Source organism: Babylonia areolata, chromosome 12 (assembly GCF_041734735.1).
Source record: "Babylonia areolata isolate BAREFJ2019XMU chromosome 12, ASM4173473v1, whole genome shotgun sequence".
In the NCBI taxonomy this organism is placed as follows: Eukaryota; Metazoa; Mollusca; class Gastropoda; order Neogastropoda; family Buccinidae; genus Babylonia; species Babylonia areolata.
This window is the reverse complement of record NC_134887.1, coordinates 19,109,098-19,134,431: the sequence shown is the minus strand read 5'-3', so window position 1 is coordinate 19,134,431 and position 25,334 is coordinate 19,109,098. Positions and strand designations below refer to the sequence as shown.

General features: G+C 40.5%; 1 protein-coding gene across 25 annotated transcripts in view; it reads right to left on the bottom strand.

Moving 5' to 3' along the window:
* The window catches only part of LOC143288415 (inositol hexakisphosphate and diphosphoinositol-pentakisphosphate kinase 2-like), a 147,903-nt gene that overhangs the window by 68,302 nt on the left and 54,267 nt on the right, over positions 1-25,334 (bottom strand). For 22 of the 25 annotated variants that reach the window (XM_076596862.1, XM_076596874.1, XM_076596857.1 and 19 more), the window contains 7 exons: positions 19,726-19,830; positions 16,465-16,626; positions 15,796-15,917; positions 14,550-14,651; positions 13,805-13,891; positions 12,488-12,673; positions 7,100-7,185 (listed from right to left, as the gene is read on the bottom strand). In XM_076596862.1, the coding sequence (XP_076452977.1) occupies positions 7,100-7,185; positions 12,488-12,673; positions 13,805-13,891; positions 14,550-14,651; positions 15,796-15,917; positions 16,465-16,626; positions 19,726-19,830 (850 nt within the window). The remainder of the gene's footprint in view (positions 1-7,099; positions 7,186-12,487; positions 12,674-13,804; positions 13,892-14,549; positions 14,652-15,795; positions 15,918-16,464; positions 16,627-19,725; positions 19,831-25,334) is intronic. The other 3 variants (XM_076596859.1, XM_076596872.1, XM_076596879.1) reach the window with 1 other exon arrangement.

Sequence of the window (25,334 nt, the reverse complement as noted above, 5' to 3'; positions counted from 1 at the left end):
GACCTGACAAGGATGGAGGTGAAAGAACGAGCATGGCCAAACAATGCCATCACTGACCCAAATAACAAAGTGAAACACAGCTCAATATATATCATGCTCCAACACTGAACAAAGGCACAGAAGCAGCAGCAGGAGGGGACAGGTGGGGGGAAAACCAGAGGGTTTACAGGTAAAGAAACATCAGTCAGGTCAACAGAAGTCTGGAATGCACATGACACAAAAAGGCAAAGGCAGGGTGAAATGGAAAAACCTTTTGGAAAAAAAAAAAAAAATAAAAAAATAAAATAAATAAAACAAAAGAATGTTAAAATAAAATAATTTTTAAAAAAATTAAAAAGTGGCAGACAGTTCATGTTCACTTTTTCACTGTCATCTCAAACAGCAATGTCTCAGGACATATACACTGCTTTTTTTTTGCTTTTTTTTTTTTTAAAGAATAGGAGGAGGGACGGAAGAGACAAGAGAGAAAGTGAGTGGGAATAGATTCTCATGACAGGAAGACAGGAATGAAAAGAGAGATGAAACTGGCCACAGATTCAGAAGCAGATATAGGAGAGAGGGAACAGAGGGAGGGAGAGAGAAAGGGAAGGGGTATGTGATTACGACACAAAGAGAGGTCGTCTGTCACATCAGCCGAAGCTTTATGAGTAAATACATAAAGATCTGATTCGCAAACTTTTTACCATTTTATACATTTTATGACCACAATGCTGACCAAAGTTGGAGCAGCACTGATGAAATGAAAGCAACAATGGAGAGTACAACAATACACAAATAAACAAGCAAACACAAATATATAAATAAATGCAAAAATTATAAGTAAATAAAGTTACAATGAATGAACGAACATGAAAATAACATGTGAGCGAAGAAGACTTATGCCTCCAAATAAGCTGAGCAATTAGACTGTTTGCTTGTCTGACAGAAAAAAAAAATCCAAGTAGAAAGGGGGGAGGGGTTCTTTGGGGTTTTTTTGTTTTTTGTTGTTCAATGTGCTTCTGTTGTGATGGGTTTTTTTGGGTTTTTTTTTTTCTTTAATAACTTTTTTCTGTTTTTTTTTTTCCTTCTTTCACACAAGAAGTTTATTTTCATTTTCTTCCTGTCTGAAATGTCACCCTTCATGCCAGCAATTAGCAATGATAGAGAAGACAAGAGGCCTCAATGTTCTCCAACACTTTGACAGTTGTGATGGTGGTAGTGGACACAGGCCTTTATCTGAATCCTTCTGAACGCTGGGTATGGCTTTGCGGGGTGTTTGCCTAGTGGTAATGTGTCAGCCTTAGGATCGAATCCCACACTCGCCAGTTCCCCTCCCCCTCACCCCTCCCTCCACTAGACCTTGAGTGGTGGTCTGGATGCTAGTCATTTGGATGAAATGAAAAACCGTGAACCTAAATGCAGCATGGACTTAGCACACATAAAAGAACCCTCAGCAACAAGAGAGGTGTTCCTGTCAAAATTTGTGGTAAAATCCACTCTAATATACACGTGTGCAAGCATGTGACTAAAGACTGACTGAATGACACAGGGAATGAGTGATGAACACCTGAAGGCAGCTGTCAGTCAGCTCTACCAAGGCAGGCATCCTGGTGTACTGATGACTGGTTGTAAAGCACTTAAGAGCTTGGTCTCTGTCCAAAGATAGGTGCTAGTAGTATAAAATATCACTACTACTACAACAATTACTACTACTACTACTATTAAGGCTATTATTGGGAGATTCTGGGATGAGCAAGAATATCAGCTAAAAAAAATAAAATGAAATTTAAAAAAAATGAAAGCAACCACCACAACCTTGAAACAACATGAATATCACCTCTACTGAACAGTCTATTGAAGTAACAGAGAACAAACAGCTGCAGACAGCCATGCCAGAGAAATAGATGATAATAAAGCAGGAGGGAAGGGGAGGGGGGGGGGACTGACAAAATGAGTGACTGGACAGGCACAAGAAGAATGTTTCAGTGTGGATCTGAATGTTTCAACTTGGATCTGAGCAGCAATGACGGAGTGTAAACGTATGTGTGCACGTGTGCCTGCATGTGTGTGTTCAAGTGCGTGCGCATGAGAGACAGAAAATGGGAGAATGTGACAGAGAAAAAATGAGAGAGACAGGGAATGAGAAACAGAGACAGGGAGGGAGGGAGGGAGAGAGAGAGAGTGTGTGTGTGTGAGAGAGAGAGAGAGAAAGAGAGAGACAGAGAGAGAATGAGAAAGAGGGAGACAGGGGTGGAGGGAGAAAGGGAGATAGAGGAAGAGAGAGAGCATGTGTGTGTGAGTGTGTGTGTGTGTGTGTGTGTGTGTGCGTGTGTGTGCGCGTGCGTGCGTGTGTACGTGCATGCATTAGCATGCAGGCATATATCTACATCTGTGAATCTGCATCTTTAAGTGTGTGTGTATACCTGAAAGCAGATGCTTTCTTCAAAGGTTAGTTTAATTATTCAATTATCATGAATACTAGCATCAACTGGCAGTGTTTAAGAATTCACCTCCCTGACCTCCAACCCCTCTGAATACTTATCTGTTACCACATGTGTGTCCTTCATCAGACTGTGATCATTCAACATCCATCAGTCTCCTGCATTATCATCATTATCATGATCATGATGATGATTATTTCAATTATTATTATTATTATCATCATCATCATTCTCATCATCATTACTATTATTATTATCATCATTATCAATATTATCATCATCATCATTATTATCATCATCATCATTATTGTTGTCATCACCTGGACAGATTGAGAAAACATGGCAATGCCTCGAATCTTTGTCCCAGAGTTACAAAAGTTCTTGAGTCTTGAAAGTTATCATCAGTCTGCAATGTTCTATTGTTCCAACTGACTCAGCCATCAGCTCCTTCTGGAGCATTCCAGCACCAAGACCGACAATTACTACCAGACCCCCGGCTCTTCCTTTTCATGTCTCTGTCTCCTTCCCTATCTCAGTCATCCTCTTCCTCTTCCTCTTGCACCCTACCCCCTCATGTACATCCACACACACATACACACAGTTTTGGGTGGGGGGTTGGGGGGTGGGGGTTGTGTATGTGTGTGTTTTTTGGGTTTTTTTTCAGTTTCAAAGACTGGGGTATCAAAACAAGCAAACTGATCCATATACGCTACACCGTATCTGTGTCAAAGAAAAAAAATCATGTGCCCAACTTACACATAAATCCAACAGTGCTAGTCATATCTGAAGATTTCACAAACAAACAGCACTAGTTTGGTTCTGGCACAGTTCGTCTTTTTACCACACTGAGTTAACAGTCGCCCATGAAGGTGGGGGTTTGGTCTGATATCGCTAAATAGTAAGTAATGAAAAAACAAGAAACTAAAGGAAGAAAAATCCAAACTGCCTCCGGTATAGTGTCCAGAATTCTCCAGTCATTTGATTACTGACTGGACCATGTCAACTGCAGAATCTGAACAGTTCAGATGAGTTACTGAATGAGTAACAGCTTCATCTCAGACCTTATGAGCAGGCTTTCACGTGTGTGGCCATTTTTATCCCGGCATATAGGCAGCCACACTTCATTTTCAGGAGAGTGCATGCTGGAGTGTGTTGCTGTTTCCATTATCCACCAAACACTGACATGGCTTACATGGTCTTAACATGTGTATCTGATCTTTAGATGTGTGTGTACACAGACTGGAAAAACCTCCACACTTAATCCATCCCAGATCCGAACCCGAATCAAACCCAGGACCCTCAGGCTGAAAGACCAACAATTGGCTATTGTGCCTGTCTGTAACACAATCATCTCCAGGTCATTCTAAAATCAAAAGGTGTCAACCCAGTAAAGGACCGGTTCTGGCACTTCAAGAACACCAAGACCGTTTTCTGCCTAAAACGTCAACAGTTTTTGTAACAAGGGTTAGTCTGGCCACTGTTGGGGAATTATTGAAATGAACACTGCTAACTCCAGTGCTGAGGGTTCTGAGGTCATTCAACTGCTGCTCTCTCTCTCTCAGGCTGGATACCCCCCTCCCCACCCCACCCAAAAATAGAAAAAGAAAGACACTGTATGCTTACTCAGGTACCTGTAGAAAAAAAAATTCATTTATTCTCTATGTGCCTCTTTCTTTCTCTCTTTCACACACACACACACACACACACACACACACACACACACTCAGTGCACACACGATCACATAGATCCTTCTGTCAACATGAAAATGCATCATTCCCATTTCTGTCTTAGCCTACAAGAGGCCTAAGGACAAGTGTCAACACAAGCTACAATCACCCCAGATAAACAGCTTTGCTTTGTCAACCTCTGAACTCTTGCGCTGCATCAATGCACTAGCCTTTGCTTGTATTTCTGTTATCAAGTCAAACTTTCACTGCCCTTATACATGGTGGAGAGTGAGCAAGTGTGTATGTAAGTATGTTTGAGTGTTCACATGCATGATTGTATGTGTGTCCATGTGTGTGACTCGTGTTTGTATGCACCTGTGCATTCTGTTACTTTTAACCGTTTCCACAAAAGTATTCTGCTGTCTTTCTTCAACCCACTCCTGCTCTCAGTATGCCGTCTTCTATTCTCTTCCTCTCTCTCACACACACACGCACACGCGCGCACACACACAGACACACACACACTCCTGACGGGTGTGCCAAAGATTCACTTCCACATTGATGACAAGAATCTGTTCCCCCCCCCCCCCCCTCCCTTTCTCTCACAATGTACTACTGCACTTTATATATTTTACATTTTCAAGACATCATCATCGAATTCCAATTAGGTTATAAACACCAGGCAGCAGATTAAAAAAAATAATTTTTTTAAAAATCAACAAACTAAACTTTAGCATAGTAATAACAATAATCATAACTGCACTGGGGTGCCATTCCCCCCTCAGTCTACAAAAGAACATGTCAAGCAAATCAGCTGTCAATCCATGTTCAAATACAGCTTCCCAACATGATTTGCTGTGGTATCATCTGACCCCTACCCTACCCCACCCCCAAGGTGGCCTTCCATATTTGGTAACATACATCAAACAAAATATTGTGTGCTCGCCTGCAGTATGCAAAGGTAAAGGTTGTTTTAATCTGCTTCAACAGAATCATAACATCTATCTGAAAATGCCTGTTGTGCAAAGATCTTCCAATGAGAACTCTCTCTCTCTCTCTCTGTCAAAGCTCTCTCTCTCTCTCTCTCAGGGACAGACTGGAAGAACAGGCCATACCTAATATCATAATCCTCGTATAAATAAAAAAAGATTCTGAGTTCTGAGTTCTGTTTCTCTCTATCTCTCATCAGTGGAAGTGTTTATGCTCGCTGTGCAAAAATCTTCAAATGTGGAATCAATTCTCTCTCTTTCCTCAGTGGAAGTGTTTATGCCGGTTGTGCAGAGATCTAACAGGAAATTTTCTTCTTAAACTTATGTTTAATCAAAGTGGAATTCTCTCTCTTCAGTGGAAAAGTTTAAGGCAAACCCACTGACACATCGAATACCTTCACATGAACCATATCTGTTTAGTAACCCACTTGCACACAATAGCATCACAATGTAACATCAATATATTACAAAACATCAACACAAACATATGAGATCAAAACATTACAATCAACACAAACACATGGGACATGAACACATTCCAATCAATGAGGTGTAATGGGTCAGCTTTACCACTGGAAGTCTGGAGTTTCTAACTGCTTTTGTTTTTATCACTTATCTGACCCAGAAAAAATACCTGAGAATATCTTGCAGCTGCACTCCTGATTCTGCTCATGTTCACACATTTTTAGCAATGCCATATCTTGGTTATCGAGGAAGAAGTCTGCCATGATTGAAACAACAAGCACTCACAGTTGTAGTCAAGATATTACAGAAGCATTTGTTGTTGGTCTGTTGTTTGTTTTTCTCAACCACAAACACAAGCGATAATTCGAAAAGTGAGCTGAAACAATCAACAAGCACTCAAGAGTTGTAGTGAGTTGTTACATAAGCATTTGTTGTTGGTTTGTTGCTTTTTATATACATTTCTTATACCCAGAACCGCAAGCAGTAATCAGAAAGGTGAGTACCATCAGGGCAGAATTAGAAGTGATTAATATCTACAAGCACATGCACCAGCAGCAGAAACCAAACCCATGAGTTTGAGAATGCCCAAGGGACAGGATGAGTGCACTCCCTTAATTTACAGTGGAACAAAGGAGAGGAAACCTCCGCCACCCCCTCAAAAAAAAAAAAAAAAGAAAAAAGAAAAAAAGTTTGAATACACATGAGGGGACACACTTTAAAATGCAACATGAGTCCATGAACCAGTTGACCACAACATTCAACTATGAACTAACAGAGCCAAGATCCCATGATATCAGAAGTCAGTGATACTACAGCACAAACAAAACAACATTCAACCAGTATCACAGACAGCCACACAAACAAGCAGCAGGAACCACTGCTCATAACCCAGCATGCAAAAAAAAAAAAAAAAAAAAAAAAAAAAATCCATCCAGTGAAACCAAAATGCCAGAGCAAACATGCACAACACACACACACACACACACACACAAGACCATAAACACAGAGACACAAACAAAATTGAGACATGAAATCACAAGTGTAATATGTGCATGAAGACAACAGAGCAAAAATGAAGCAGAAACTCCAGGTTTTTGTTCTACTTGAAAAAAGGTTTACAGATAATTTTCCTTCCACATTAGTTAAAACCCTGAACATTGTTAAAACAGAAACTGTGTGGGATACACAAGAAGTGAACTTGGCAATACATATCTGCATAAAATTTCTGTGCATAAAGCCAGATGACTCTTGGCCCCTCAGTGAAATATATGTTACAAAAAAAAAAAAAAAAAAAAAAAAAAAAAAAAAGAACCGACCAAACAAACAAACAAAAAAGCCATTGCCAAAGATGGTTTCAATTTCTCTTTATGTTCAAACTATGCTACAACAAAATAAACTTTAGGAATTAAAAATAAAAGCGTTTAACAAAAAAAAGAGAGAGATTAGAAATACAGCCTTAAGAAAAGAAGGGGGAAAACTGGAGCTCCAAGCTAAAGAAGACACATGATACAATAATCCCACAGGAGGAAAAACAAAAGTCATAGTCACGTTACACACCCTCTTCGCTGGATGAGCGCTTAGGTCGACCGTGGGGCTGGTATTTCAGCTGCACTTTACGGTTGATGCCAGAAAAATGGCCATACCTGCAAGAAGGGGGGTGGGGTGGGGGCTTCCGTTTGAAAGAGACTGCAGCAACAGCAACACCAAACTTGCACATCCGCCATCTTCACGGTTGCTAACCCACATGCACATGATAATTATGGTAATGAGCAGGATGAAATGACAACGCTTCAGAGTTTCTTTCCTGGGGGTCAGCCCTTTCCAACCTTTTGCTTTCTCTTCAACAAACCTCAATTCTAAAACTGCAGATATTCCCAACAACAAAAAATCACTTCTTTGAGACGTGGTCAAGGATAATATGACAATACAACTATTTCTATGAGATATCAAGAAAACTATCACAATTACTTTGTGATATTGAGAAAAACTTTGAGATACCATCAAGAAAATTATCACTATTTCTCTGTGATATCATCAAGAAAATTATCAGTATTACTTTGAGACACAATCAAGAAAAACATCACTATTTCTTTGATATGTCATAAAAGAAATCACTATTTCTTTATTTACAACAACAGCAAAACGAAAAAGAATGAAAGAAAGAAAACGCTGAAAATGGCTAGCACACACACTACTGCAACAAATGTCATCAGCTATCAACGCTATCCAGGAGTCTTCAGACAGGCACTGAAAACTATTACTACAGCATGTTACCGAACAGGGTGCACCTTTACCAATGTTTTCTGCTGGCTGTGATACAACTGATACTTACTGCTTTGGAGAAAACACCAGAGTTAATTTTCACCACAAACACAAACAGATATACAGCGTTTCGTATGAACATGAAGTTTGTTTACACGCAAATCAACACTTCAAACGGAGGGGGGAAAAAAAAAAGAAAAAAAAAAAAGAAAAAAAAACCCACAACAACTGACAGCAAAAACAGCTGTGGTAAGGAATGTTTACACCTGAAATCATTTAGCAAGAACTCCACTTGTCTTCTCTCTCTCACTCCCTCTTTATCTCCTTTGTTTCATTTGAAGTTGTTTTTTGTCATTGTTGCTGTTTATATTTTTTTTGTTCTTCAATAAACAAACCACACTGTGTGATAAGGTCACAAACACTGACCCCCATGAATGAGAACCTCAACAAAGCTTTACAATGGGAGACAAAGGAACGTGAATACAAGAAATGAAAATGCGGATGACAAGAAAATACAAATGTGCACATGTCTTAACTGCATGAAATGAGTACAACTTGCTGTGAGTGACTGTTCTCTGTTCTGTGAACAGTGGGTCCATTCAATCATGTCTGTCATCATCTGTTCATTTTTGTTGTTGTTGTTGTTTTAAATACATATTTTACTTCTGTTACACCGCTTCTGATCGTTCCATAGAGTCTTCACTGTGAAAAACTAGCAGTAACAATGCCAGGTTGCCTTTCGTCAGCAGTTTATTACCCTTATTGCGGTTATGTTTATTCTGGACATCTCAGGGTTCTTTTTTCATTATGAAGGAGTACAAGAACATCTCACAGGTCAAATAATATAAGGATTTTTTTTTTCTGAAAAGGTTAAGCATATAACAAGTTTGAAATAAGAGAAATTATCATTTAAGGTGCATCAACAAGGGCTATCTCTTTTGTAACAAAAAAATTATTAAAAAAAAAAAAAAAATTGCGCATGTGAACAAAAAAAACACACACACATTGAAAAGGAATTTTTCCCCCCTAAACTTACATTCAATCTGACATACTTACCATGACCCACAACTGTGTAATTAAACTGTGTATTGGTTTACCTCAAACAGTTCCAAATTAAGATCAATTCAAAGAACATTTTTAGATGACACTGTTTCAAACCATTTAAGAGTCAGGAACGAATTTTGCGATACATGTTTAAAAAAAATCCCCCTTCTCTTCTTCCCATTTTCTTTCATCAGAAAACAAGGAAGAAGGGTTAGGTGTGTATGGGAGTGGGGGGGGGGGAGCATGGGAGTTGCTGGGGAGTCTTAAACCTCCTGGCATAACTGCAACAACCACTGCCCACCATCTCACTGTGCACTTACCACGGAACACCCCACTACTTCATGACATCTCAAACCAGCAGGTACAGTCACACACATCTGTACACTCTTATCAACACAATCCCCATAACACACACCTCTATACTCTTTGTATCAACCCCCATCCCACAGTCAAACACATGTACATTCTTGCCAAAATAATCCCCTATAGTCAAACACATCTGTACACTCTTATCAAAACAATCCCCTACAAACACCTGTCTACTCTTATCAAAATGAGCTCCTACAAACACATCTGTACACTCTTACTGAAACAATCCTGTACAAACACATCTGTACACTCTTATTAAAACAATCCCCTACAATCACACACATCTGTACACTCTTATCAAAATTATCCCCTTCAAATACATCTATACTCTTATTAGAATTACCTCCTACAGTCACACACATCTGTACACTCTTATCAAAACAACCATCTAAAGTCACACACATGTGTTTACACATTTATACACTCTTAGCAAAACAAGCCCCTATCAGAAGGATAAGTCATATGTTCAGCTATCCCACTGACTAATCCCCTCAACCATCAGCCAGTCATTTCACCTGCAAACTTTTTTTAAATGTTTAAATCTGCACACAAAAAGTTACCATTCAATCCTTACTTTCACACCAAGTTCCCTATCTTTTTCAAACTGACTGGATATAAATCACTCATGCATGCATACATGCAAACACACACCTCTTCTTGCTCACTCTGAAACCTGAAATGCAAGACATTGTTTTAATCTCACTGGTTAAAGTTAATCATGGATTGTTTCTTCCTTCACAAACACGCCACACTGTCTCCAGCAGCTGTTGAAAATTATGCTACTGTGGCACAAACTGAAAACAAGAAAAACATGATGGCCAGAAGTCTACAGCATAAGGAATACCACTGGAAGGAATCGAGGTCTCAAACACTTTCAATATGGCACAGAATATTTCAAACATTGGCATGCATTTTCATCAAGACAAAAACAAAACCAAATCAGGTTTTCATGGAATATGCTGGCAGATGTCACAGAAATGATGCACCATGATTTTTTCCTAATGAGATGCTCAAAACTGTCACCTGATTCATTAAAAATTCAATCAATCAAACATCTATTCTAATTCTGCCTATCAACTTTGTGTCTAGTTTTTGAAAGGCAACTATTGCAGCTGATATGTTTTTTACTGATACTGTTGCCCTTCGTTTTGTTCATTTTTTGTTACCGTAAGAGTTGTAGATTATATTCTTCTTCAGTTTATAACTCATAAAAACGGTCCTGTTTCTAGCTGTCATCAAACAACAGATAATGGTTTCTCCACTGCAATGGGAATTCATTTACAGCTTAGTCATTTGTGAAGGACTATGACAAACTAGGAAGCAAAAACTGGCTCTTAGTGCTGCCGCACTGGGGGCCAGTCGGCCTTCGGGGACCATCACATCACTGACTGTCCTAAGGCCATCTTGGCCGAGAGAGTGGGGATTAACTTGGGCATGACATTGTCAACTATAATCAAATTCTAGCCCAGACAGATGGAACAGCAGTTGCGTCTACTGCTGTTCTGACGTCTGTCTCAGTTGGACATGATTATCAAACACATTTTATCATTTGCAGAACAGATATCCATTCCTAAAATATAAGTGTTGTCAATCACGTTACCATCAACACAGTGCTGCTTCTAGGTTTATGAGAAAATCATAAATGTAAAAAGGGTGAAATTCTATTTCCACCAAAAAAAAAAAAAAAAAAAAAAAAAAAAAATATATATATATATATATATATATATATATATATATATATATATACATATAAAATCAAATCTTATTTTCAGTATAATTCAATATGACAGAACCACAACAATGATAGGTCAGTTCAGAGCAGATACTCATATTTCATTTTTCTTGCAGCGAAGGTAAAATATGGATGATAATCAACGCAGGAAAGTAACTGAAGCAACCTAATCTATGTAATTAATCACTGAAACAAACGCCAGACAGAAACTGATTTTTAGTACATGTTTAACAAACACCTCACTGAAATGAAACAGGTAAACCAATGATGAAACAGATTTCTAAACATCACGAGCTGGATCCCATCGGCATGCAAACAGCAATGGTGACAAAATTTTGGTTGACATGTTAACAGTTGCTTCACTTCTTTCTATTTTACCCTTCTTGGTTTAATTCCATTTTCTTTTTGGGAAAAAAAAGTCAAATAATAATTAGGAATTAAACCAAAAAAAGTTGATGAAGAAAAAATGTTACAATGCAGCTGACTAGAAGCAACACTGTGTAATTAGAAAAATGTCTACCAGTTCAAATGCACACAATTTTATAGCAGCAGGGCAACTCTACACATCCGCTTTGACCCCTGTTAATCTATGCACCTATATTCGGAAGTTGTGCACCAGTTACTGCATGCATTCATGCTTACCTGCGTCCAACTGCTATCTTGTCATGTGTTTGTGCACTAAAAGATAACAGCTTCTACACTGCAGAACGTATGTTATAAGCCTGAAACATTTCTGTACTTTTGTTGCTTTAAAAACTTTCGGTGCTATTGCTGCTTTAAAACATTTCTGTATCACTGTTGCCTTCCAGATCATTCCTATCAACAGTGTGCATGTGTGTGTGTGTGGGTATGAGTGTGTGTATATGTGTGGCTGTGAGTGTGCACACGCCTGCGGGCCAGCCTTTGTGTGGATTCTTTGGTGAGCTAACAGGTCAGTATGCTGGATAAACTGACATCTGAGTATATGGGTGGGAGAGTACACTGTAAATTATTACAATTATGGCCATCATAAGTCTGCTGATATCTAGCACTGTCATCATTTGAACCAAATATATTTTTTGCTGCTAATACACATCTTCAATTTCAAGGCATACACAGAGGACAAACATTTCATGAATGCACACACACAAACACACACAAAGAGGAACTTCCATTGTGCTATCACCATTAAAACAATATATATCTTTTTAATGCTGTTTTCCAATTCAAAGCATACAGCAAACAGCACACATTTTTCGCACATGTAAACACACATACACACACACACACACACACACACACACACATTCACACACATTTCACCATTGCTATATAATACATATAATTTTATATAATTTTTTCTTTTCTTTTTTTTTTCTCTTTTACAGCTAATGCATATCTAGAAATAAGACTAATAGCACAAACTACAGGACACACACACATCTTATATACACACAAACACACCCACAAACAACCCCCCCACTCGCAACCCCCATAACCCCCACACACACAGCACAACACACACACAACACGACACACACACACTGAGCAGAACTCACATCTCCAGCACCAGTTTCATCTGCTGCAGCTTGGTCATCTTGTCCTGGAGGTCTGGGTCGGTGCACACGGAGTCTGTGTTGAGCAGCTGTCGCACAATGTCCAACACCTCCTGCAGCTGCTTGGGTCGCTTCAGCTTCAGGTGGCCTGACTTGAAGCCTCCATACTTCTCAAACAGCTCAAAGAACCTGGCATATTGTGTGGGATAGAGTTAGTTGCTAATGCACTGAAATTTGGTTGAATTCTCTTAAAGACTCTATTCTTCAACAGCTCAAAGAACCTGGTATACTGTGTGTGACAGAGAGTTTCGTTAATGCATCAAACTTCAGGTGAATGCTCTCGAAGCCACTAATCTTCTCGAACAGCTCAAAGAACCTGTCGTATTGTGTGTGACAGAGAGTTTTTAAACCATTGAGCTTCAGGTCTCTCGAAGCCCCCATAATTCTCAAAACAATTCAAAGAACCTGGTGAACTGTGTGAGACTGAGAGATTTGTTGATGCATCAAACCTAAGGTGACAGCTCTAGAAGCCCCCATACTTCTAAAACAGTCCAAAGAACATGCCTTGTTGTGTGTGACAGACAGAGTTGTTAAGGCATTGAACTTTGGGTGAATGCTCTTGAAGCCACTAATCTTCTTGAACAGCTCAAAGAACAGAGAGCTTTTAAAGCATTGAGCTTCAGGTCTCTCGAAGCCCCCATAATTCTCAAACAGTTCAGAGAACCTGGTGAATTGTGAGAGACAGGGTTGTTAATGCATGGGGCTTCAGGTGACTGGCCTTGAAACCTCCATACTTCTCAAGCAGCTCAAAGACCCTGGTGAACTGTGTGTGGCAGAGTGCCGTTAATGCATGGAGCTTTGGGTGAATGCTCTTGAAGCCTCCACACGTCTCGAACAGCTCAAAGAACCTGGTGCATTGTGTGTGACAGAGTTGTTAATACATCACTCCCACCCCCTCCAACCCTCCAATTGCAACCTTTTGTTTCATTTCTGTTTCTTCAATTTTACCCTTTTTTTTGTTGCACAGTTCTGTTATAATATCATAAATGATATCAAACATTAATTTTGATATCAGAAATGAAGACAAAAAGTCTGTCTTTTTTGTGTGATCTTTACAGAGATTTGAGCTCATCTATTCTTCTCCCGAAACACAATTACAGCTGTTTGCCAGATTCAGTGAATACTTTCAGCTTTAACAATTTTAGCAATAAATATAAACTCTGACATCAAAATTATGGAAACAGCGTGTGTGCGTTGGTATAATTCTTTTTATCAAAAAGTACAATGAAAGCAACAAAAAAATCAGAATGACAAACTCACATCTTGTTCTTGACCTCCATCTTCATCTTCTGTTTGGGGGTGCGGTCTCCGTGACGAATCAAGGCCACAACACACCGGAGCTCCATCCTGAGAAAACAAACACACAGCCACTGTTGACAGGAGGAAGGTGGCAGAATGCTTGAGACACTTATCTGCCAATACAGTGTCCTTGAGGGTCTGGGTTTGATTCTCGGTCTGACCCTTACCCCAAGCTTGACTGGAAAATCATACCAAGTCATTTGGGTGAGACGACAAACCATGGTCGCTTGTGCAGCTCGCACTTGGCGCACTGAAAAAGAACCTGTGGCAACATAAGTGTTATCCATCAGAACAGCTGAGGAGGCAACGACTGTCCCAAGTATATGGACTAGAATTTGATTACAGGAGAGTGTCTTGCCCAAGTTACAACCTCACTCACTCGGCAAAGAGGGCTTTAGGACAGTCGGCACTCGGGATTGTCCCCAAAGGCCAACCAGCACCCAAGGTTGCAACACCAAGAGCCAGTGCAGTCTCGCCTCCTAGTTTGAAAGTCATAGTCCTTCACAAAAGACTAAGTTGTAAAAGAATAAAAGAATAGTGAACAATACAACACAGAACAGCACATAACACGACAGCCGAAGTACAAAAAACACAACAGCACAGCACAGGGCAAAGTGAAGCACATAGTTCCACACACCACACCATAACACACCACACCACAACACACAACACCACACCACAGAGCACAGCTGGCCATCCCACTCACATCTGACCGGAGGTAGTGGGGACCACAGGGATGTCTTCAGGGGCTGGGCCCACAGGGAACGGAATGTGCAGAGTGGGACACACCTCTCGCAGCATCATCGTCCTGAAAAGGAGGAAGGTGGCTGAATGGTAAAGACGTTCATCTGCCATTACAGTGTCTGTTAGGGTCTGGGTTTGAATCCACGTCTTGCCCTCTCTCCCGAGTTTGACTGGAAAATCAAACTGGGTATCTGGTCATTCGGATGAGACGGTGAACCAAAGTCCTGGCAGCATGTGTTTGGCACACTGAAAAAGAACACATGGCAAAATAAATGCTGTCCTCTGGATTTGTATGTATATGGATTTGTCCAAATGCAGTGAAGCATCCTCTGAAACTTAAACTCAAAGAGGCATTTTAAGTGTTCAGGTACACAAATATATATGCATGCACTCAAGGCATGACTAGCACACTGCGTTATGCTGCTGGTCAGGCATCTGCCAAGCAGATGTGGTGTAGCATATATGGATTTGTCCAAACGCAGTGACACCTCCATGAAAAACTGAAACCTGAAAATCACAGTTGTCTGCCCACAAATCTAGGCTAAAATCACATGGCTTGATCATCTCCTGTGTTTGTGAACTGCAGCTCTCACAGTCATTCGTATCCATAAGCTGGGTTTTTACATGTATGACTGTTTCAAACCTTGCCATTCATGCAGCCACATTTTGTTATCAGGTGTTGTGCATACTGGGTCTGTTCATGTTTCCACAAACCACACACTCTGCTATGGATTACAGGATCTTTAATGCTGCATATCTGAACCCAGAGGTGTTGGGCGTGGGTAATCAGACTGAAAGTCTAATGCTCTGACCATTTGCTTGCCTATTTGGAAGGAGGGAATTAAACTTCTGTGCCTGTTTCTATGTCAAGTCTCATGTTACAAAGTGTGTGTGTGTGTGTGTGTGTGTGTGTGTGTGTGTGTGTGAAAGTGTGTGTGTTTGAGTGTGTGTGTGTGTGTGTGTGTGTGTGTGTGTGTGAATGTCTGTCTGTGTGTGGAGAAGGGGAGAGGACGTGTATGTAGGTTAGTGTACGTGTGCATATGCATGCATGCATGTGTGTGTGTGTGCACGTGCATGCGTATGCTGCATGTGTGCACGTTCATGCATGCAGGTTTTAATGGCTTTTTTCTCTCTCTCTTTTTAACAGGTGTCTGCAGACATGGGGGCGGCAGGGGGGCTCCATCAACTTCTTTCAAAGACACACTCACCCCAGGATCCGTGCACAGTCATCATAGTACTTGCTGGAAGTTTTGACGAAGCTGAAGCCATTCACATCACACACGTAGCACATGCCGTTGGCTCGCAGCAGGTCAAACCCACAAACGTTTTGCTGGAAAACAGAGCCAACAGTAACTCCTTGAGTGACTGAAAGACAGAAGGAAGAAGGAAAGGAAAGGAAGAGAATGAGAGATGGAAAAGGAAACGAGGCAGGAAGGAGACGTATGCCAGGGAGGAGGTGGAGGGGAGAGGGGAGGGAGGGACAGAGGGGAAAAAAAAGGACAGGATGGAGAGGAGAGATGAAATTGATTCAATTTGTGTGTAACACACATGCAGAACATCAAATATCCTGTAATCCATGTTCTTGTTTCCATAACCCACTGAATGCTGACACGGATTACAGGATCTTTAATGTGCGTATTTCATCTTCTGTGTGCGTATGCACATGAAGAAGGCTCAGGCACTAGCAGGTCTGCAACGCACGCTGACCTGGGAGATCGGGGAAAATCTCCACCCTTTACCCACCAAGCCCCGACAGAGAGATTCAAACCTGGGACCCTCAGACTGAAAGCCCGACACTTTCTTTAACCACTCGGCTACTACACCCGTTATGTATTTCTAAACTGAACAGCGGTACACCAGCATACTGGCTGACTGACCCCGAAGGCCCAGACGACCTTGCGGGCGATGAGCTTTTCGCGGGCAGACAGCAGCACAGGGTAGCGGATCTCCTTGCCGTCCTGGTCCCTCTCCACCTTGCCGTCCAGGCATGGAGACTTGCGTGCCTCTGCGTGCTGGTAGTCGGACCCCACTGTGTACACCTGCAACACGGTCGTCAGGAGTGTCGTGACACACTTGTACAGCTGAGATAAGTCATCGTGAGTGTCGCAACACACCTGTACACCAAAATATTGATAATGATGATGATAATGTTTAAACATGAGAAATATAACCTTCAATGCAAGGGAGGTGGGGGGGGGGGGGCCACACAAAAAACAACATCTGTACACCTGATATACAGTCATCATGAGTGTTGTAACACACCTGTACACCTGATATACCGTAACCTCTACACCTGATATACAGTCATCATAAGTCTCACAACACACCTGTACACCTGATACCCAGTCATCATGGAGTGTTGTAACACACCTGTACACCTGACATATAGTCATCATAAGTGTTGTAACACATCTGCACACCTGATATACTGTATCATGGGTGTCATAACACATCTGTACACCTGACATCCAGTCATCATGAGTGTCGTAACACACCTGTACACCTGACATATAGTCATCATGAGTGTTGTAACACACCTGTACACCTGATATACCATCATCATGAGTGTTGTAACACATCTGCAGACCTGATATATAGTCATCATGAGTGTTGTAACACACCTGCACACCTGATATACCGTCATCATGAGTAGTGCAACACACCTGTACACCTGACAGATAGTCATCATGAATGTTTTAACACATCTGCACACCAGATATACCATCATCATGAGTGTCGTAACACATCTGTACACATGATGCACCGCCATCATAAGCGTCATAACACACCTGCACACCTGACATCCAGTCTTCATGAGTGTTGTAACACACCTGTACACCTGATATACTGTCATCATGATTGTTTTAATACACCTGTACACCTAATACAGTTCTCACAACACACCTGTACACTTGATATACAGTCATCAGGCATCTCACAACAAATCTGTTCACCTGATATAATTATCACGAGTCTCACACCTGTACACCTGATATCTAGTCATCAAAAGTCTCACAACAAATCGGTACACCCTATATTCAGTCATCAACAGTCTCACAACAAATCTGTATACCTGATATACAGTCATCGTCAGTCCCACACCTGTACATCTGACAGTCAGCTTGAAGGTCACAACACATCTTTACACCTGATGTACGGTCATCACAAGTTTTACAACACAGCTGTACACCTGATATACAGTCATCATCAGTCCGACACCTGTACATCTGACATTGTCTTCTTGAGGGTCAAAACACATCTTTACACCTGATATATGGTCATCAGTTTTACAACACACCTGTACACCTGATATACAGTCATTAGGAGTCTGTTTCACAACAAAGTTTTTCACACCTGTACACCTGATATAGTCATCTTGAGGGTCAAAACATATCTTTATACCTGATATTCAGTCGTCATAAGTCTCAAAACACATCTGTGCACCTGATAATTATGGTCATCAGGAGTGTTAAAACACATCTGTACACATGATATACAGTCAATGTGAGTTTCATAATACATCTGTACACCTCAATTGCAGTCATCATCAGTCTCACAACAACACTGATCACACCTGTACACCTGCAAAATCATCATTAAGTCATCAGCAGTGTCATAACACACCTGCGCAGCTGATGTACAATCATCATCAGTTTCACAAGGTTGATCACACCTGTACATCTTGTAAAGTGATGATCATTCAGTTAACATCAGTCTCACAAGACACCTGTGCACCTGACATTCAAGTCATCATCAGTTTCACAACAAAGCTGACCATGCCTACCTGTTCAGCTGACATACAGTCATCATCAGTCTCACAAAGGTGAACCCACCTGTACACCTGATGCACACTCATTATCAGTTTAAAAGACAGCATACAACTGAAAACGAAATGCACAGCATCATCCCATGTCATATTTCCTGTACACTGAAACTGTGGTTGACAAAATCTGTATACATATATACATGTATATATATATAGTGGCAGAATATATATCAATAAATGAGACCTCATCAAATCAAATCATATTCATAGTGACTACAAAGATCAACACAGTAATGAATTTAAGAGGGAAAAATGTGTCTTATTTTGTCCTGGCGTTCACAGCTACACCATCCAGTTCTGGTGATATATGACGTCGTTTTCTCCAGCTCTGAGTGGCCGCCACAGAGTTTTGTCACGAGTGGATTGTCAACAGGCCACACATCCTGTCTTGCCTGTCTGTTGTACAGGGGGGTATTTTTGGAGAATGTGCTCCGCTGTCTGCTCTTCCTGTCCACAGGGACAGCTTCAGTTTTCGGTACATGTGGTACTGGTTAAATACATGTAAGACAGACTGACACAAGAAGACCGGAGGATTCATACAGACACCAAAAATCACAAGCATGGAGAATGAAGAAAGAAAGTGGGAGGAGGGGGTTGAGGGAAAGAGTAACAGGAAAGAATAACAGAAACAAAAGCAGGTTTGTTTGTTGGTTGTTTTTTTGTTTTTTTTTTAATTACTGAAATAAAAATAAAGGCAAGACATATGAGACAAAAAGAAAAAAATAACCAGAAAAAGAAATAAATAAACTGAGTTCAGTTTCTCAAAGAAGCGTCACTGCATTCAGACAAATCCATATACACTACACTACATCTGCTAGACGGATGCCTGACCAGCAGCATGACCAAGGCCTTGAGTGCACACACATATATTTGCGTATCTCTCAGAGTGGAAATGAATATCTATCAGAGTGGATTTCTTCTACAGAATTTTGCCAGAAGACAACACTTTCATTGCCATCAGTTCTTTTTCAGTGTACCAAGTATGTGCTGCACACGGGACCTCAGTTTATCGTCTCATCCAAATGATCAGACTCTCCGTTTTTCCAGCCAAACTGGAAAGAAAAGGGCGAGAATGAGATTTGAACTCAGACCCTCATGGAACCCGTACTGGCAGATAAGCATCTTAAACATTCTTTTTTTCTTCTTTTTTCAAGGCCTGACTAAGCGCGTTGGGTTATGCTGCTGGTCAGGCATCCACTTAGCAGATGTGGTGTAGTGTATGTGGATTTGTCCGAACACAGTGACGCCTTCTTGAGTAACTGAACTGAACTGAACCATTCTGCCACCTTCCTCCAACAAATGCAGAACTCACCTTGACGTCTGTTCCATCTGTGGGCATGAAGTCCTCGTACAGGTACGCCCCATTGCGACGCACGCGGCTGGTGTGGGCAGAATACACGCTGCTCCGGTCCTTCACCTGTCGTACACACAGGCACTACACATTGTCGACACACTCCGTACGTTCAAACACAACACCACACTGCTCTTCTCCTTTTGGCATTAGGCATTCGCCACAGTGCATGGCTGTGGAATGTACAGACACTACACATTGTCGACACACTCCGTACGTTCAAACACAACACCACACTGCTCTTCTCCTTTTGGCATTAGGCATTCGCCACAGTGCAAGGCTGTTGAAGGCACAGACGCTACACACTGTCAACACACTCCTTACGTTCAAACACACCACCACACTTCTTTTCTTCTTTTGGCATTTGGTACTTGCCATGGTGCATGGCCGTGGAACACACAGGCACTACACATTGTTGACACACTCCTTATGTTCAAACACACCACCACACTGCTCTTCTTCTTTTGACATTAAGCACATGCCACAGTGCATGGCTGGCTTTCTTAGTGCACCTGCTTGCTGCGGAATTATTTCAATTTCAAAAGTACACTGATGCATCATGCTAAAACTATTGTCAGTGTGGTAGTAGTCACCCAGGTGCCTGTCAGAGAGAGAGAGAGATATATATAAGGGGGAGCTGAGCATGTATGGCATAAAGAGGCAACTACTGTTTTGCTCTGTGAAGAGTTCATCAGCCATGCCTGTTGCTCCTGGCTGCCAAGTTCAAGAGAAGCATTCATATAATTTCATAAACAAAAGAAAGCAAAAACAAAAAGAAAGAACTTCTCATAACTGGTCAGAGACGTCTTTCAAAAATATGGCGACTCCAAGACTGACACTAGCAATTTGTAAATAATTTGAAAAACAACAGACCACAGACTGTCCAAGAATCAGACAGTAAACGACAGACTAAAGATTGTCCAAGAATCGAAGTTAATAACTGACTACACACTGTCCAAGAATCTGACAGTCAATAACAGACCACATATTGTCCAAGAATCAGAAGATGGGGACAAACCTTACAAAGCCTTTAGCCACTGAGCCCTTGGTAGGCTTCCATGCCATACTGATGCAAAAAAATGCAGAAAATATACTGTTTTTCCTCCAAATTACATGTGGACACATCTGGAAATACTGCAGATAAGTTCCGTTTGCTTGCAGTTTATGCATAATAATGTAGGAACACGAAAAACGTATAAATGCCAGAGCATTGCTTGGGCACAGGGCTCAGTGAGTGAAGAGGCAGTAGAAAAGGGGAATAAAAGGTACTCTTAAGCAACCAGACACAGTATGCAACAGCCTGCTGTTGCCATACATGCTGACGCTGGAGAAACATTCGGCTTACTGGGCACTCACTGGAGAACGTAACAGAAACTCTTACTTCCCCCTTCCCACTTTGCATAAGTCTGTCATGTAAGGTATCATCCTTAAACCAGGACAATCGTTCCACACTTCTTCCTTTTGGAAATGAAGAGAAAAGGGATCCTCTGGTGCTGTGTCCAGGAGCCAGTTGCATTGCTCAGACGGAAGACCCTAGTAAGGTCATAACCCGCAACTAGCTGTGTGTAGTATGGAACTGACCAATGGCGTAGCTCGGTCAACGTAGGCATTTAGTCACATGTGACTGTCAACAAGTTAGAACCAAGCAATGCAACTGGGTCCAGGTGTTTAATCTTGGGATTTCTGAGGAGTACCTTTTCATCCCCTGTGGGTCATTGTCTTGACCGCTTGTTCAGTGGAATAAGCAATGAGAGAGGAATGTGCTTTTACAGCAAAACACTGCTTGTTAGAGGGAATGGCCATGCCTCTGCTGTTTCCATAGAACTGGCAAACCATACCCCTGTTACACAGAATCAACAACTGAACATGACATGTTTACTGTATCTACTACCTGTATGACACAAACTGGGAGTCTTTACTGGGACCAATTTAATATCATCAATCATTTCTTCAACCCAATCAACATTCTCCCCTTTTCTAGAAGAAATCAGTTTTTTCAGTTTTAGTCAGCATTAGTATGCAATCATATCAACTACAGGATATTAATCAAATTAATTTTTTTTTTTAAGAAAAAAAGATAAATACAAGCCCAAGAAAAGCTGTCTCTCATTCTGTCCTCCTCATTCTCCTCCAACAATCCCATTTAAAGATGTCTGTGTCTGCCTGTGTGATTTTGTTAACACACCAGCATGTGTGTGTGTGTGTGTGTGTGTGTGTGTGTGTGTGTGTGTGCGTGTGTCTGTGTCTGTGTGACTGAGTGAAAATCTGTGGAACAAGCACCTGTGTGAGAAAAATATGTTCCAAATATTGCATTTAAGAACAGGTACATCATTGTTTTTAATGTGAAAAACATTATTTCAAAAATATATAGTTTTCTATAGTTTTCTAAAATCAAAACAATTCTAAAGATAAATACAGCTGCAATGAATTATCAAAATATGTAATAGTCCAAAGTTCTTTTTCTGAATACCAAATACACTTGAATTAATTTTTTTTTTTTTAATAGGGGGCAGGGATGGAGGGGTGGGAGGGCATTGGGGGGAGCTATCAAGGAATGTTATCTTAAAAATGTGTGCCAGGTCAAAAATTGTGTTCTGATTGAGAATACAACACAAAAGAAAAAGACATACGCAGATAAAGGTCACAAGCATATGAGAAAAAAGAAACTGAAAATAAGAAAAAAATAAGACTCTGCAAAAAAAAAAGTATTTAAAAACACAGAGAAATTATGATTACCATAATGATCATAGAAATATGTGTCAGTGTACACATAATACAAATGTACACACACACACACACACACACACACACAGGCACCCACAATTTATACACACAGACATGGACACCTGCTTCTTATATTTAGTGATAACATACCACCTGGTTAAGCACATAAAACTAAACAAAAACACTGCCTGTAAAGTGTATTGTTTTATTCAGAACTACAGCAGCTAGGAGTGTGCTGTTGATATGATGCAGACGCCACAAACACCTCGCTCATCTACTGTAACTTACACCGAAGAAAAACAAAACAAAAATAACAATATCAATGATCAAGATATAAAGATATGGTATGTCTGCTCATCCAGTGCTGTTTACAGTTAACAAAAATTAACACAGACAGCTGTTGCTACAAAATGGCTAGCAGAGAGAAATATCGGTAAACAAGCAGCTGAAAGGTGTATTGCGGCAGGTGGAGAACACTGATTGGTACAGCAAACAGCAGCAAAGAGAACGTAAAGGCAAGTGCATGCTGCTACATGTGGTGGCAAATCAACCTGGCATGAGACATCATTTACAGTGCAACTAATGGAACCTAAAACACAGTTTAAAAGACAGACAGACAGACAGAGACAAAGAGACAGAGACAGACAGAGAGAGAGAGAGACAGAGTGGAATTGAATAGTTTATTCACAATCAGGCCTCAGCCCAAAGTGAAGCGGTTCACATGAACACAGTACAACTCAATGAAACAAGCAAACATGCATACATGTGGATAACAAAACATAAACTGCATTCACTTCATGGAGTGACGATTTCTCTAAGTCTGAATGCCCAATGCAAAAACAAGAAAAAAAACCGTGTATGTCATTACTATTTCCTGAAGACATTAACAGACTTATTTCAAATAACCAAACTGAGAGTGAGAGAAAGGACAAAAGGACAGACCAGAATAAAAAGTTTCAAAACTCACACATGCACATACACATACCATGATCACATACAAAAACAAGAGAAAATCATTGCAAGATGGACAGATAAACAAAGGAGAAGGAGAAACAAAGCAGCAAACTATGAAAGCAGTGCAACAGATCTTCAGGAATTAGATATGTGGAAGTGCAATGCTGTTACAATGCAGACACACAGTTACTGAACTTCATGGATTAACTTTTAACAATAACACCAATATAACTTAGTAACATAAATCAGTAACCTCAATTATTTATTTTGAATTTTCAATGCAATGCTTTACTTGAAAAACAACTTTTTCTTCACATTACAGCACCATCTTTATTCCAACACATCTGCTTCTAAATTTCTAAAGAAGTAAATAATGCTGAAAGCATTATGTTCAATGTGTGTTTGCATCTGAGTGCATGTATACCGATACTGTATGGGCATGCAACTGCAAAATTTCTCGACTGATTCCCTTCATGTTTCAAAACAAATAACCATGAACTTCCATGTCATTTGTGGTCATCATCTCATGGTGATGGAACAATTACCCTTTGACAAAAAAAAAGAAGAAAGTTTTAATGACTAACGGCCTCACAACAGTTTCTACCTCACAACAGCTTTGGGATTTGCCATAAATAACACTATGGAATATACTATTTCCAATGGTCAGCTAACTGCAATGTCATTTTGTTTGGACAGTTTGCTTTACCCCTCAAAATGGCAGACACAAAGATCCTTGAAGAACACCTTCCAAGGATTTACTGATTGATGCACTTGCTGCTCCTTCTGCTCGGGCACCATTTGTCCTTTCTTAGAATGTGTAACAAAACCAACCTCCTTTTGCAACATCAAAACATGAAAATAAAGATAAAAGAGAAGGGGGTGGGGGGAGGCAAAAAAGAAACAAACATCCTCCAGGTAAAACCCCTGTTGAAGTGTTGAACAGAAAGAGGGGAGGGTGACAGAAGACTGGACAGAAAGAAACAGGCATGTTGAACATTAACAAGGGAGGAGGACACACGTCTGGACAGCAAAAACAGACACATGCTAGACCACAGGGACTGGGGAATGGGGAAGAAATCTGTTCACACACAAGGACACAGAGGTATGCAGCTGTGCTTGATGTGAGGGAGAATGGATGGGAGAGTTGTGAAAACAAGGGTTTTTTTTGTTTTTGTTTTTTGTTCCTGCCCCCCACCCCACCATAATTTAGCTATGTATATATAAGCAGGAAGTGCTTCACTCAAAAATAATATACTGTAACCATGTACCATCAGACATGGACGAAGAGCGAAAAAAAAAAGAAGATCTAACCACACTCTGACGAACATAGTCATTTAAACACCACCAAAACCAAGAACAGTAAACCAAATTCCCACCAGCAAACTTTACACCCATTCCTCTAAAAGAAACAACAACAACAAAATATTTCAAGACCACAGATGCTACACAAACAAACTCAGAACCAGCAGTGCACAGAAAACAGGGTAACAACGCAGTAAGTCTCAAGGTTCAGAAACACACTCAAGCAGGCAGGTATGCACATGCATGCTTTTTGCCAGAAGAAAAGGTTTTTTTTTAGTCAGATACAGAGTGAACTATGGCTAATAACAAGACAGAAATAAACACAATGGCAGGGAAAAGAATGGATTTTGAAACCGCTGAAAAATCTACATTTCCTTTCACCCAAATATTTTTAGCTGATTCAGAATTAAGCCAATAACCTTTGAAATGGCTTTTTTCTGCAACAAACCTCAGTGACAATAGATATGTATATGCTTATTTTTCTTCTCCTTTGTTCTTTTTCTTTTTTCTTTTTTTTCTTTTCTTTTATTTTTTTACAACAATGGCAAGCCTTTTTTCTTTGCTTGCTTGAAATCTTCTTTTTTTCATTT